The sequence below is a fragment of the Chelonia mydas genome, chromosome 17, assembly GCF_015237465.2.
Source record: "Chelonia mydas isolate rCheMyd1 chromosome 17, rCheMyd1.pri.v2, whole genome shotgun sequence".
Taxonomy (NCBI): domain Eukaryota; kingdom Metazoa; phylum Chordata; order Testudines; family Cheloniidae; genus Chelonia; species Chelonia mydas.
This window is the reverse complement of record NC_051257.2, coordinates 15,987,432-16,003,436: the sequence shown is the minus strand read 5'-3', so window position 1 is coordinate 16,003,436 and position 16,005 is coordinate 15,987,432. Positions and strand designations below refer to the sequence as shown.

Sequence of the window (16,005 nt, the reverse complement as noted above, 5' to 3'; positions counted from 1 at the left end):
TTTGTCAAGTGTCTGTCTTGCAACATGGTGGTGCCGACCCCTGATCTTTAGAGTAAAAACATTGATATTAGGGATTTGACAGCTATACTGTGGTGAAGGTAGAAAACCAAAATGATCAGTTGTCTTGTTAACTTTGTGTAACAGCCTGGCTAGCATTATTATACTAACTTTGCTCTCCCTCTCCTGACCACTCAGTTTTGACAGCTAGTATTTCCTTTGTTGTTGGATGGAAATGATGGATTGAGTGTAATTTTACTGTTCTATGTGAAATGTTCAAATCTGTTCATCTGCAGGCCTGAGATGTTCGAGGCAGCGATTAAGGAAAGCTCTGCTAAAAGTCCCCAGAGTAAGTTTTACGACAGCTAAGGAGTTTGGATGGTGATCTGTCTTGGGCTGCTTTCACACTTCAGGAATGTTGCCCAGTGTAAACCAATTCCTGAAAACTTCACGGTATATTCACTGGAAAGTCTTATCCAAGTAGAAATCAAGACACAGCCTTAACTATGGTGCCACTAGTATACCTATATGATAAAGATATGTCCCTACTCTGAGGAGCTATAAAGCTATTATATTTTCTTGACTTCTTCTGTCTAGTTCCTCAGCTCAGCAATGCAGCTTCAGTAATGGCTTTCTTGTTTATCAGTCAGCTTTGTTTCAGAGTAACAGCCGTGTTAGTCTGTATCCGCAAAAGGAACAGGAGGACTTGTGGCACCTTAGAGACCTGTTAGTCTGTAAGGTGCCACAAGTACTCCTGTTCTTTTAGTCAGCTTTGTATAATGTAAAGACTCAGATCCCTTTGCACTGGCTGTCACAATGCCTCCTTCAAAGCAGTAGGAGGCTGTGGGTCAGGTAAAGCTTTACAGTGCTGGAGTGCGCCCTCCAAGGTGTGAGGAGCCACTTTGCTCCGACTCCAACTTGTAATGCAGCTTTGACAAGGGAGCAAAATGCAGGGAGCTGTAAAAGTCCACGTGTCAATCCAATGAAAAGGATCGAGGCACTGGTTAATGGCTCATACTGTACTCCCAAATTGTGACCTGGAGCAGGTATTCCATAGAAGAAGTTGGGTTTCTAGGGTGTATTCATTGGACCTGATGCTACGCTCAGTGGTTTAAATCAGAGGTTACTCCAGGGGTGGGCAAACTACGGCCCGCGGGCCACATCTGGCCCGCGGGACCGTCCTGCCCAGCCCCTGAGCTCCCGGCTGGGGGGGCTCGCCCCGATCCCTTCTCCTCCGCAGCCATGCCGGCAGCGCGGCTTGCGCCCGCCCACCTCCCAGGCTTTCAAATAACCATGTCCTGCTGCTCTGATCAGCATGGTAAGGGGAGGGAGGGAGGGCAGGAGATCTTGGGGGCAGTCAGGGGACAGGGGGCGGTTGGATGGGGGTAGAGGTTCGGGGGGGTGGGGGGTGCGGTCAGGAGACAGGGAGCAGGAGGGGTTGGATGGGGGTGGGGTCCCGGGGTGTCGGGAGGGCACAGGGAGCAGGGACGATGGATAGGGGGTGAGTTCCTGGGGGGGCAGTTAGGGACAGGGGTCCTGGAAGGGTGCGGTCAGGGGACAAGGAGTGGGGGAGGGATGAATGGGTTGGGGGTCCCAGGAGGCGGGGGTGTGGATTGGGAGCGGGGCAGACGGGACAGGGAGCCGGGTGGGGGTGGATAGGGTATGGGGTCCTGGGGGGATGGTTAGGGGAGGGGGCAGTCAGGGGACAAGGAGTAGGGGGGTTGGATGGGTCAGGAGTTCTTAGGGGGGCAGTCTGGGGGAGGGAAGTGGGAGGGGGCGGATAGGGGGCTGGGGCCAGGCTGTTTGGGGAGGCCCAGCCTTCCCTACCCGGCCCGCCATACTGTTTCGCAACCCCAGTGTGGCTCTCAGGTCAAAAAGTTTGCCCACCCCTGATTACTCCACTGAAGTTAGTGAAGTTACACCAGTGTAAAGGTAGGTAGTGTCGGTGAGAGCAGGATCAGGAACAAAACATACTGGACCAGATCCTCAGTTGTTGTAGGCATAGCTCCATTAAAGTCAGCAATAAAAGATTTCCTATGTGGGTGAGAATTTAATATTCCACTATTTGTTCTTTTGATCAATATTGTTTACTAGTGTTACTAGAAGTTGAGTGCTCTAGTTTATTGCTTTGACCAAAACATGAAAATATCCACACATTCTTTTTTAAAAATAAAATGTCATCGGAAAACCTGCTAGGCAAAGAAAAAGAGGCCCTTGTAACATACATTAACCCTTTCTCTTGACTTTGGTAGTTTGTAAGAAATAGTTGAAGGGTAAACTTTTAGAAGTGAAGTCCCATTTTCAGTAATGACTTAAGCACTTCTGAGCCTAAGTGACATTGACAGTCAAGGGACATAGTCATTTATACTAAGTCCTTTTGGAAATTGCTTTTTTTTTTTTTTTTTTTTGCTGCAAATCTGTTTCTCCCCCAATGTTTCCTTTTTTTTTATATGCTGGAAAGGTGTTAGCCCATCTTCAGCCATTTTGCTCATACTTCAAATTCCTGTTTCTGTTTAAGGAAAAACCAGTTCATCCAATACATCAAATACAACAAGCACCACAACAAAGCCAGTGGTGAACACAGCCGCAGGGGTTGAAGATCTTAACATCATTCAAGTGACTATACCAGGTAGGTGGGTGCTCTGATTTTACTGCTGCTTACTGTTTACAGCTCTCATTCTTCATGGCAGGAGCTCTTTGCCTAATGTTACCGCCTGCCCCCCATCCTGATTTGCCCTTTGGCTCATCCTGTCTTATATATAGTACAGTCTACAAAGAGTATCATTTAATAGCCTCTTTTAAGTGGCCTCTGTCTGCACTGTTGTCACACTGATGGTTTTTTAAACTTTTATGATTGTGTACTACTTAGTAAAATCTGCAGAAAAATGAATCTCAGTTCAGTTCCTATTTGCAGGTGGTCACATCTGCACCACCCCCGCCCCATCACATGCTAAATTAAGCGTTAATTTGCAACCTTGTTGGCAGTCTCAGTAGACAGAATTAGGATTAAATTATCACGGAGATTCTTTTCCCCAGAAGTGGTCACTTTAGCTCAGGGATAAATTACACTGGTTAGGTAGTGTGGGAAAGCTTCCACTGTGGCTAAATAGAGGATTTCAGTCCCCAGTCTTACACTGTCTCTTCATTTACTTAAAATAATGGGTTTATTCAATAAATTTTCTCCTTTTAATAAATCTAACATTGTCCTGTAAATATTTTGAAATCATTTTCAGGCTTGTTTAAAACTGCAACTTTTTATAGTTCGCATATTTACAAAATCCTCCATTACTGCTATAACCAAAAAAACAGTGAAAAGGCCTATTTTTGTTCTGATTACTAAGTGCTTAATAAAGCAAACATCTATTCTTGTTTTAAATAAGCACTCGTGCAGTCAGTACTGCACTAGTTAAAGAGGAAAATCACCTGCTAAATCCTGACACTGACAATTTCTTTCAGATGATGAAAGTGAAAGATTATCAAAAGTAGAAAAGGCTCGACAACTGAGAGAACAAGTAAATGATCTCTTCAGCAGGAAGTTTGGTAATTTTTTTTATTTCTGATTTGAAATAGCTTTAAAAATAACCAGTGATTTACATTTTGGTTTTAAATAAGTATAACCTATAGTATATAATAGCCATTACAGTTGATGTTTTTGTACCGTATATATAACCAATATGTAATTTTTTAATCTGTAATTATATGCCCCAGCTTCCACAGAAATCTAGTTTGAGGGCTAAATTGTTTTGTGTTTTTTAAACTAAGAAATTCCTGTGATTATAGATTAATAAATATTTTACTTTTAAACCCAAAATTTGCTTAAAGCTACACAGTCCTGATCAGTTAACACCTTAAAATGTTAAAGTGGAAAGAATTTTTTAAGTCTTATTTATCCTTTCACTGTTCAGTTTTTCTTTATTTTTTATACTGTGTTCAGATTGGATGATGAAATTCGCCTACTTAGTTTCTTTTTGTTGGTTCTTCACTAGCAATGGGCTGTGTTGCTTTCATTGTGAGAGGAAACACTTTTTCCCTTCATTAAAATGTCTGAGTATTCTTTTCTATAATTTATTTTTATAAAACCTAAATTTTAGTCCTTTATATATTGAACTGTGATAGTTGGATACTAGTGACTCTCGTGAACCGTAACCTTCATGAGTGTAGCTTGTAACACAGTTCATTTGAAAATTACTCAATGTAATGTTTAAATGGCAAGTGCATTTTAAGGTTATAGCACTTGAGATTATTTTAAATGCTTGTTTTCACATCACTTGATTTTCTTATTGCCCTGAGTATTTGTAAACTGAGATTTGTAGACTTGGGTCACAGTTCAAATCACAGCGTCTCTTATTTAGGTGAAGCAATCGGTATGAATTTCCCTGTGAAAGTCCCATACAGAAAAATCACCATAAACCCTGGCTGTGTGGTGGTGGATGGAATGCCTCCTGGAGTGGCATTTAAAGCTCCCAGTTATCTGGAAATCAGCTCCATGAGAAGGATTTTGGAATCAGCAGAGTTTATCAAATTTACTGTTATTCGGTATGTGACTGTCATTTTACTGTCATTGGTTATATAATGTAACCATGATTATCCAGATGTCATGGGAATAGCCAATACTTTTGGAAAAATCAGTGTTTCAGAAAATTGAGGGAATCTTCAATATAATAAATGTGGGGAGGCATCGACTCTGTTTTGAATAACAAGCAGTTGAGGTTATTTTAAATTCAAATAATTGAGGGTGCACAGCATTAACATGAAAATTCTTGGGAGTAAGCATACATAGGAACATTGATTACATTGACTTGTAAAAACAACGAGGAGTCCTTGTGGCATCTTACAGACTAACGCGAAAGCTTATGCCCAAATAAACATGTTAGTCTCTAAGTTGCGACAAGGACTCCTCGTTGTTGTTTTTGCTGATACGGACTAACACGGCTACCTCTCTGAAAATTGACTTGTAAGTGATTTCTAACACACCAATTGAAACCTGCTCCTATGGTACAGCCTATCGCTATTCAAACAGTTATGGACCTTGCTGTCAAGGCTGTTAGATTGAGAATTCTTTCCTTTGCACAACAGAATTCGTAGATCCACAAGCTTGTTTGTTCTTAACAGTAAATTGTATATCTGTAGTAGTTTAAATTTCCAGATCAGCATGACTATGTTTTAAAAGTCATGAGTACATGATTGGATTCCTGAAGTTTAAGATTTTCAGTTACTGTTTTGCCTAACATTCTTGAGAATGTGTCCCTCTTAAAATCAGTTCAGGTACTGTCTTTTGATAAAATATGATGATTACCCTGGAAGTTAGTTTAATCAAGAGATAAATGGTTTTGCTTATACTGTGGAATAAATGAGATTTTGGAATCTGTACAGATGATGAGTCAAGAAAGTGAAAACATAAACACTTAGATTCTATTCGGGTTTGCAAGCGATCAAATCCAGCAGTTCTGTTAGCTAGCAAGGAGTTTCTAAAAAGTGAATTTAGAGCAGCTCTTAATCAAGATTGATTTTGAGCTTGTGAGTTTTGATCAATATAAAAACATGCAGTATTTGGGCCCAAGTGAAGATTTGATTCTCTTAGCAACTGGTTGAAGGAAGAACTTGCACCTTCTTATCGATGTAAAATTGACACAGTCTGCTGGATAAACCACTCTGCTCCAGGCGGAACTATGCGAGACTATTGCAGTCACTCCTTTTACTGTGCTCTGTTCTGAAGCCTCAGGTGAGGCCCTTCATAAGAGAGAGAGATTGTACAGTAAAAGTGATCTTAAAAGCATTAAGTATTCCTATTTTTTTGTTTTTTTTAACAGACCATTTCCAGGACTTGTGATTAACAACCGTAAGTATTCAGTTTTTTGTCACTTTGAATTCTATTCAATGTATCACTCCACAGGGCATGCTAGATTATTGTAGCATTATCCCAGGGTGGCAGAAGGTCCAGAGCATTAACTGCTAAATATGGATAACTTATTTCCTTAGTACTTAGTCAGGAAATGTAAACATGCTTGGTTTATTTATGGAAGGACCTTGGGGGGGGAGGGATAGCTCAGTGGTTTGAGCATTGGCCTGTTAAACCCAGGGTTGTGAGTTCAATCCTTGAGCGGGCCATTTACGGATCTGGAGCAGAAATTGGGGATTGGTCCTGCTTTGAGCAGGGGGTTGGACTAGATGACCTCCTGAGGTCCCTTCCAACCCTGAGATTCTATGATTCTATGACTTACAAAACCAAATGAGCTCAGCGCTAGTTTAGAACTTGCCCAGTTACAGACTCATACAAGATTCTCTTCACCTCAAGTGTGGCTGCATTTCAATAGCAGTTGACATGCAGGAGCTTTTCAATAGCCACACAAAGGAAAAATTGGAGTGAAAAATTATGTGTTCAGGTGAGAATTTAGGGAGACAGAATGTAATTACCCAGTTAGGACTTGGGCCAGGACACCCAAATATTGTGAAAAATGCCCAGGTGTTTTCAGTTATCTAAAATAGTCATGACCTTGGTTTTAAGCCTCATTTGAAAAACAGTACCTCTGGTAGCACAGCATCCCTTGTCAGGCGCTGAGCCATTGATATACTACAGATTCGGAGGGCAAACCCCTACCAGCATTACTTCTCTCTTACCTGGATTGAGCCTCAGTCAGCCAGCTCTCATCCATTGCTGAGTACCCCTTTTACACTGGGTAAGATGCTCAATTATATCAGCTGGAAGCGTCAGTGTGCTCTACTGACTACAGTGCCTTCAGGATCTTCTCACTGTCTCTCCCATTGGCCCCATATATCCTGTGTCACTGTCCGAAAGAGAGCCCTCCATTCGGAAGAGCAGTTCCTGGCAGGGGCTCCAGAGAAATGTATGAGGGGAAGAAAAGACCCACTTAAGAGCAACCCTGTCCACTGCTACATAGAACTGCAGGAGTCAATAGCATAACACGTCATTGGCAACTGAGAGCAGCTGATAGACGCTTGATTTTCTTCCACCACTGGAAGGAGATTGATAATAAGATCAGGTCCTATTTCTTTCCCATACAAATGTCTGCCATCACGTCCTCAATGGTCAAGGCAATCTGAGGTGTCTAGATACAGAGAGATTTGTCTATTGCTTCAGTAATGTTAGTGGTCTTGCCATTCGTTTTATACTATCCTTTGAAAACCAGTCTTTTTTAGCATTATAAAGGGTGATGTTAGCTCAGGGGATTATAATGAATCTTTAGGTTCTGAGGGAAGAGAAGTGGAAAACACTTTTATTGAGCAGAAGAGGGTATATTATTATTCAGTTACTGTGAATATAACTTGTTTATGCAACAGGTTCACCGGGTGGAACATATAATAAAATATAGATGCCATTTGACAGTTTGAGGGGCCTTTTCTTTTTAAACCTAAACAATTGACTGTATTTATTCTCTCAGAGTTGATGGAGAAAACTGAATCAGAAACACCAGCCAAGGCACCAACACCGGCTCCTGCTCCAGCACCAGCACCGGCACCAGTAGTACAAGGTGAATGTAGAGGTGTAATAAATCGCTTTTTGAAGGGTGATAGGAGTCAGATTATAGGGCTTGCTACCTAATGAAATTGTTGCCCGATAATAGTCTGTATTCTAGGAATGCAAAGACTGATGATGTTGATATTCCAGATTTTACTTTGAAAGAGTGTATGCTCTTCTGTATAAAGAGAGGTGTTTCCCCCCTACATTTATCCACATTAAATTTCATTTGCCATTTTGTTGCCCAATCACTTAGTTTTGTGAGATCTTTTTGAAGTTCTTCACAGTCTGCTTTAGTCTTAACTATCTTGAGCAGTTTAGTATCATCTGCAAACTTTGCCACCTCACTGTTTACCCCTTTCTCCAGATCATTTATTTTACTACATCAGATTTTACTTTTTAATTATCTTCAGCAGGTCACAATTGTTGTATCTTGGACACAATATTTGAAAGTGATCATAGGAGAGAATATTCATGAGCTTTCCCAAGACTTGCTGTAATATTTATCTTATGCACATTGTTTAAACTACATGTTTATTAATTTTATTATATATTTTTTAATTTAAGAGCCAGCTGAACCAAGCCAAATAGAAGTATCTGTAGAAGGTAAGTGACTGCTGTCAGTTATTATAAAAACTATTTATTTTTTGGTGATTTTGAATAAGGTTGCATCACTTCTAATAAAAGTAAAAAGATAAAGTGGTGTTTAATCAAAACACAAGTCATTCTCTTTTGGTTCCCTTCCTGGTTCTGCATGAAGTGTTGGTTTGCATGATAATCATACAGCCACTATATGAAATTTACTCTGCAGTAAAAATTTGTTACTCAGATTTTGTTTTACAATGAAGTTTATGAATTGTTGTTCTTAATAAGTCATGACTTTGCGTAGGTGTGCATTTGAGTGATGGCTTATATCCTAAATGATGTCTGTCTTTATTCAAAGCAGTTTTTCCCACAATTTACATGACTGAATGTTGCCATCACCAGAGAAAAAAATATTTTCCATAGAAGTGCACCATTTTGAGTGCCGTTTTGCTATTTAATCGTTTTCATGATTTGAATTTTAAAAGATACATGGATATTTTCTTAATATTCACTCAGCAGTTATCGACTTTTCCTGTGCAATACTGTCATTGATATTAATGAAACTTTTGTAGAAAGAATTCTTGTTTCTTTTTCAACAGACATAGCAGAAACAGAAGAAAGTTCTCAAATAAAACAGGAGCCAGATCCAACGTGGTAGACCTTATCAATATTAGGGTAAAATAATTTAGTATCTGTCAAAATTAATAGTTATTAGGGAATAGTGTTTTACACCTCTTTATAGGGAATGCACGTCGTATGGCTAAGGCACAAGGCTGGATGTCAGGAGAGTAGCGCTTTCTTACTGGCTCTGTCATTGCTTTGGCCTGTGACTTTATGCAAGTCCCTTTGTCTGTCTGTGGCTCACCCAGGTACTGTGCGGCTTAATTAAAGCTTGTGAGGCATTCAAATACTAGTTTGATGAGTGCCATAGTACTACCTATAAATAAAAATGAATTATGATTACATACCTAAGTCGATCTAAGACTTAATTCATTAATGTTTGTAAAGAGTTTTGACATGCTTGGGTGCAAAGGATGTTGTTGGTATAGCCTTAAATTGTAATTAAGCATGGTATTTCTTCTTCATTTTAATATTGCCTGAATTTGAGAAACACATGGTGCAATAATTAGCTTTGATTAAAAAAAAAAATGTGATTGATGTTCATTTTAAAAGTTTTGTTTCTTACTTTCTTTTAACCTCAGAAAAATCTCAGTTCAAGTTTTGGGACAAAGATTCAGGGTAAATCTTATTTTATTTGAGCTAGTTTTTCCATTTCTCGTTCTCATAACAGAATTCTGGTGGCAGTTGAAACTGTACTAGTTATGGTGTTATCCCAACAAATAAAAATATGCAGAGTTATAATTTACTTTTAAGGATTTACTTTGTTATAAACCATTCAAAAAAAATGCTAAATATTAAGAATTATTACAGCTGCACTTATTTTTCCAAGTTTGAACTTATTAAAAAGCTCTCAACCAAGCTTTTTTTAGTTTTGAGCTTTGGTACTTTTGTAACATCTGTCAACTTGATTGACATAAAGATGGGTTGTATTTGTCTAGTACATTCATGCTATGATCTCCCTTTCTAAAAGTAAGAAAATGCTATTGACTATATTCATCACAAAGCTGATAATTTGAGATTGGATATCAATTAAAATTTTCCACGGCTGAGATCTGTTGGTTGGTCAAGTAGTATTTCAATGGTAGAAATTCCATTGTTTGAAATATTTAAGATAGACTAGACAAAGCATTAGAAAATGTTGGGAATAATCCTTTCTTTTCAGGGAGATGGACTTAACCGAACAGATGTTTAAAGGCCTGTTGTAACTTCTATTAACCAAATTCTACACACCTCATCTGGTTTAAATTCCCATTGAAGTTTGTGGGAGTTTTGTCTGAGTAAGGGCTGCAGAATTTGGTCTCTGTTTCTTTGTCACTCTTGCTATTTTACAATTGTGCCCACCTAATGGATTCAACAGAGAATTTACATCAAGTGAAATGCCTGGGTTAAGAGAACACTCAAGCACATACTTAAGCCCATTCTTATTCAGAAAAGCATGTGATTCGGTACTTTCACGAATCATAGCCTAAATGAGGACTTGAAGAGATATACACGAATTTCTCAAGTACTAGTATGTACAATAGGATACATAGCTGCAATGAAACTAACTTCACCTTTGTACTTTTTTTTCTGTCTAGTCAGAAGCATGCAGTCTGGAGAAGAGCTTGCTGGGACTGTCCTGAGCTGTGTAATATAATTGTATAAGAGAAGTACCTTCTATACAAACCCTTTTTGTACTTTTAGATAGAAATGTCTACTTTTTCAGCAGTTCTGTGAATTGACTTAAAGCAAAGAGTGACTGTAGATTTGGAAAGGCTGATTATATATTATAAGGATTAAATTTGAGGCAGCAATGCTGAAAAAATGACAGGGATTAATTAAGATTTTAAAAAAATCAACAGGAATTTAGAGGCCATCTACATTTCCCAGTAAAGTAGAATTGTACTGTGCCTGGATGCATCTCAGCTTTTGCGATGAAGAAAAATACCTACAGTAGTTCATTGATTTTCTGTTTTTGGGAAAAAAATTAATGATTTTTGGTTCTTTCTCCTTAATGGCTGATTGGACAATACTATCTGTATATTTGAACTAATTTTTCCTATGATATCTATCTCAATTCATATGTTTTTCATAAATAAATAAAAGATGAACTCGTTCACCTGACCGTTAGTATGCATTAATAAAATGAGCTACAGCTCACTTCATTGGAGCTGTAGCTCACGAAAGCTTATGCTCAAATATATTTGTTAGTCTCTAAGGTGCCACAAGTCCTCCTTTTCTTTTTGCGAATACAGACTAACACGGCTACTACTCTGAAACCTGTCATTAATAAAATGGACTATGAAATGGTCAGTATCTCAGTGTGTGGATGAGGAACAAATTTAAATTGAGCCTTTTCGTATATTTTGTTCCATTATTTCAAAGTAGAGAGTGTATGTTTTATCAGGGTATCACACAGTTTATGTAAGAGAAGGGTCCAGTCTTGCAGTCCTAATGCAGGCAAAACTCCCATGGACTTATGTGAGAGTTTTACATGAGGACTGCTGGATGATGCCCTTTAATTCACTTAGAACCAGTTATGGACACTTAAGCAACTAAGCTGCTGTAAGACCTAGTATGTTGAGAGTTAAGTTACCTGTAGCCCTTTCTGATTGCTCCCCACATCTTGTAAAAGACAAATGTAAGCGTTTTAAAATTTAACGAACCATAAGAGATGTAAAATGCTGGCTATGTGATTAAGCTCTATAGAGTAAATATGGAGTATTGTAAAATTTTCTTTTTGGGGATGACTGCGTTATGCACAAATGGGTAAATCTTCTTTCCAGGTTGCAGAAAGAAATAAATTTCTCATGGTTTTCACGACTACCCATGCAGTATAAATTGATGTATTTTGAAGAAAATCGTTTCAGCTATAATTTTTTTTAAAAAGATAGGTAAAATATGATTTAGCGTATTTATAAATTCAGATTAAATAAACACAATCCATTCATGCCTTTCTGACACAAATCCAGCTTTACAGGTCTCTTTATTACATCTTTGATGAAACTTTTTGGAAGGATCTAGTTTAATTTGGTATAATAAATGTGTATGAACTTGGAATATATAGCAAAGGAAATATTTTAAAGTCACTGCCAAGGTATTTTCAGAACCACATGGTTTCTGCAATTCTAAAGCCACAAGATAGGCTGCAGTCAAGCTCCTCCAAGAGCTGCAGAATCTTTTTTTTTTTTTTTTTACTGGTGAGATTTTTCAGAAGTGCTCAGTGTAGGTCCAGCTGGTTCCAGTGAAATGAATGGGAGTTCTACCATTGACTTCAATGGGAGCAGAGTTAGGTTCATGCTGAACCCCTTTGAAAAGACCACTCTATGTTTCTAATTCTTGTAGTTGCAAAGAAAGCCTTCCAGATATGAATCAAATTGAAATTGATGCATGTGCTGCCTTCCTGATTCTGTAGATGGACTGTAGTCAGACGCATGTGAACTGCCCCATTCTGCTAGATTTGTTTGTTAATTCTGAACCCTGTTGATGTTGTTTCAGAATTTAACCATTAAGTATTTCAGTGCCGATCATTATAATAGAAGTGTTCAATTAATGTACTTCTACATAATTGTTTGAAGTGCTAGATATTGGGACAACAGCCATTTGCGGAGCAGCGGTTGCTAGAATGGGGAACTAGTTTAAGTACCACTCAAAAATTTTGCATCAACGCTGACTCTGCCTCTAAGGAGGACAAAAGTGGTGCATGCCTCAGCTGCCTCCTACATGCCAAAAATCTAAACTGCCCTCTGCACAGCTGTTAAGCCTTCCAGCTTCTCTCAGCAATGCATTTTTATATATTGCTAATGGAATAATATATAGAAGAGTGAAAACTCAAAATGTGGGTGTGGCACAAAATCAATAGAATTTAAAAAATCAGATAACACGGAAACTGCAGAATTTATGTCCAGCTTGCTGCGGAGGCTTGGGAAAGTTATGCTCTTCCAACACAAGAACTGAAAATGGAAAACCAATGCAATAGTTATATTTAAAAAATAGATTTATGTACATTGCATCTGTCCATCTGATAACTTATAGCAGTGCTGTATGAAAGTCTGTACACATCATTCAGTGTTCAACACTGCTCTGTCAGAAAGGACAGGATCACTTCGGTTGTTTCAAATAGGTGAGTCATATAGTACAGAAATATTGAACAGTCTGCCTCACACTTTAATATTTCCATCTGCTCCTTAAGGGAGTCCTTTTCACCTAAACAAGAGTCTTGTTCCTGATCGTCCAGGGCAGGGGTGGGCGAACTTTTTGGCCCTAGGGCCACATCGGGTACAGAAATTGTATGGAAGGCCGGGTAGTGAAGGCTGGGGGAGGCTATGCCTCCCAAAACAGCAAGGCGTGGCCTGGCCCCCGCCCCCATTCCAGCCCCCCGGAACTCCCATCCCCATCCAACCCCCATCTCTTCCCCACCCCTGACTGCCCCCTGGGACTCCTGCATCCTATCCAAACACCCCTATTCTCTGCCCTCTGACCATCCCACTGGGGCCCCCCTGCCCCTTATCCAATCCTCCCTGGTCTCCCTGCCCCACGTTACCTGTGGGGTGGGGGAAAGGGGGGCTCAGTCCTTTCCCTGTGCGTTTCTGCTGCTCGTTTGGCTGCTCTCCCTGGCCTTCGGGCAGGGCTTGCTCCCTGCCTGGGCTTGACTGCTGGGGACAGGGGCCAAACATGCTGGAGGTTGAGAGGGGCCCTGGCTTGTTCTGCCCTGTCCCTGGCAGTAGGCCCCTTGGCCACCCCCCTGCAACTCCCTCTTCTCCTCGCCTCCCCCTGGAACTCCCCCTGACCATGCTGCCCTGGAGCACCAGGTCTGGCGGCACTATAGCCATGCCGCCTGGCCGGAGCTGCAGCCATGCTGCCCAGGTGCTGGGGGAATTGTGACTGGGAGGAAGGAAGGGGAGGGGCCAGGGGCTAGCCTCTGCCCCACTCACCATGCTGCCGGGGAGTTGGGCTGGCTCCTCTGCAAGCCTCTCCTGACCCGGATCCCTGGCAGGAGCTCGGGGGCCAGAGGGAAGGGTCCTGCGAGCTGGATGTGCCCCATGGGCCGTAGTTTGCCCCCCTCTGGTCTAGGGTTTAACATTTCTAGAGAAAATATTCACCTTCAAAACATTGCACTTAATGGATTTTATATGAGATCATGCTTAGCCACTAGGTGTCAGCTAATGCTCAGTGCTAACTGGAGTACATTTCAGCTTTAACTGTCCAGCTGCTGAGTTCATGTCTATCCCTGGAGCTTTGAAGATTCCCAGATACAAAACTGAGCACCAGCCACTCCATTTCTTTTTCTCATCACTGTTGGGGGGGCAGGAGGGAAGGCATCCACCAAATGCTGACAATTTTTCATCAGACTTTAGAGCATTTAGTGCCTTTCACACATCCCAGTGTGCCATCTGTGAAATAAAGCCCCTGTGATTCTGGATTGAATTAGGTTTTTACTTTAACTTAAAGAACATATACAGAAATTGCCTTTGGACCAGACAAGAGCAGAGTTCCATAATCCTTTAATTTCCAGGCTTTCAGCACTCGTTACAGATGGATCAGTACAGAAGGGAGGCTAATTCTAATCCTCCAAGGTTTTAAAGCTTCAGCATTCAGTCTGTAATAACTTCATTAATTGTCCAGAGTATTAAATGTCTGTGTCCATGCATAGGCAAAAGCTGACGGATGTGATTGTAGTACGGGGCCATACAGTTGGAACCTGTGTCAGCCAAAGTCCCATACCCATAGTGCCCAGTTCATAGCCCAGGTAAGCATTTCTACCTGTGTAGCTCTTATGACAAATCCCAGACCCAAGATAACTGAAGGCTGAAAGGGGAAACATAAAGTGAAAATATTCTGCACTATGTCTGAAACCCCCCTTCTAGATATTGCCAATACCCCTTTAATTACAGCTGTTAATTTCAAATGAATAAGCTTAACCTGGACTTCAGACCTTATGAGCAAACATTTCAAACAAAGGCGCCTAAATAAGCCGCCTGATTGTTCAGAGCTGCGGGGCACTGTAGTCCTCACTGAAATATGTAAAACTCTGAAGTCAATGGGAGCTGTGGGTGCTCGGGTGCTGTAAAAATTAGGGCACTTTAGGTGCCTTTATGCACCCATGTTTGAAAATCGTAGCCTGTCTGATTACTTACTGTATTACTAGTTTGGTTTATTTTTCAGCCTGTATCATCACTCCCTTGAAAACTTGCTCTACTCAAATTCTGTTGCTTCCTATCTTTTTGAAACTTAAAGTAACTACTACTCATGCGCCGGAGAGGGAAATGAAGAAGAAATGAGGGTATGTTTCATGTCCCAATATAGAAGCATCTTGCCTCTGTTAGAGCCAGAAATCTAGTTTCATTTCTTGCCTCATGCTGAAAGAATGGGGAAACAGGAAGGAAGATACTAAATAATTTCCAGTCACGCAATAACTTTCTGTAATTCAGTTTTAAATTTGGCACGGACTTAAGCTGCAATTAGACAAAAGTAGTTTTCCGTAGACAAATGCTTTTAGTTTCTAATATTTTGCACTGTTTTTAAGTATGATGAGAATACCAGCTATTAATAGAGTAGAAATCAAATAATACAGTGAAAATGGCAGAGAAAGTTGAATTTGATTGAAATATTGCATAGTTGTAAAATTGTATATCGTATGCTTTGGAAGAAGGCCCCATCTTAAAGTACTACACTAAGGTACCACGTTTAAACAGTTACCCACATCTTTACCGCACCAGGCTAGACTACTGCAGTGCACTCCCTGTAGGGATACCCTCGAAATTCAGCAAGAAATTGCAGCTGTACTTGGGTTTGTGGCAACCAAATAATAAAGAATCATAGAATCAATTCATAGAATCTCAGGGTTGGAAGGGACCTCAGGAGGTCATCTAGTCCAAGCCCCTGCTCAAAGCAGGACCAATCCCCAATTTTTGCCCCAGATCCCTAAATGGCCCCCTCAAGGATTGAACTCACAACCCTGGGTTTAGCAGGCCAATGCTCAAACCACTGAGCTGTCCCTCCCCCCAAAGGTGCCATCCTAGCTAGTAGTGCAGAATGCAGTTAGCTGCCTTTTATGGAGGCAGGCTGATGTGTACATACCTCTGCTCCAATCTCTGTTGGCTCACTATTGACAACTCCCAGGGTTCAAAAATCAGGACTTAAACTCTGTAAAATCACAAGATTGGCTTAAAGATCGTAAAAATTAAATTTGGAATTTGTCTTGTGGTGTTTAGGGTCCATGTTTTCAAGCTTTCCTCTGCAACAATGAGGGCTGGAAACTTTGTAATTAGAAGCTGAGTTTCTGATCACTTGTGAGTCTAATTCAATGAGTGGGGTCTGATTTCTAAAGCTGAGGGATCTGGCGC

General features: G+C 40.4%; 1 protein-coding gene across 9 annotated transcripts in view; it reads left to right on the top strand.

Moving 5' to 3' along the window:
* The window catches only part of GTF2I (general transcription factor IIi), a 75,773-nt gene extending 64,990 nt beyond the window's left edge, over positions 1-10,783 (top strand). For 4 of the 9 annotated variants that reach the window (XM_043530831.1, XM_037880109.2, XM_043530832.1 and 1 more), the window contains 9 exons: positions 294-346; positions 2,516-2,626; positions 3,454-3,537; positions 4,350-4,533; positions 5,808-5,836; positions 7,398-7,487; positions 8,042-8,080; positions 8,659-8,734; positions 10,258-10,783. In XM_043530831.1, the coding sequence (XP_043386766.1) occupies positions 294-346; positions 2,516-2,626; positions 3,454-3,537; positions 4,350-4,533; positions 5,808-5,836; positions 7,398-7,487; positions 8,042-8,080; positions 8,659-8,717 (649 nt within the window). In that variant the 3' untranslated portion in view covers positions 8,718-8,734; positions 10,258-10,783. Of the gene's footprint in view, positions 1-293; positions 347-2,515; positions 2,627-3,453; positions 3,538-4,349; positions 4,534-5,807; positions 5,837-7,397; positions 7,488-8,041; positions 8,081-8,658 lie in introns of all 9 variants that reach the window. The other 5 variants (XR_006286228.1, XR_006286230.1, XR_006286229.1 and 2 more) reach the window with 3 other exon arrangements.
* Positions 10,784-16,005: the final 5,222 nt, after the last annotated feature.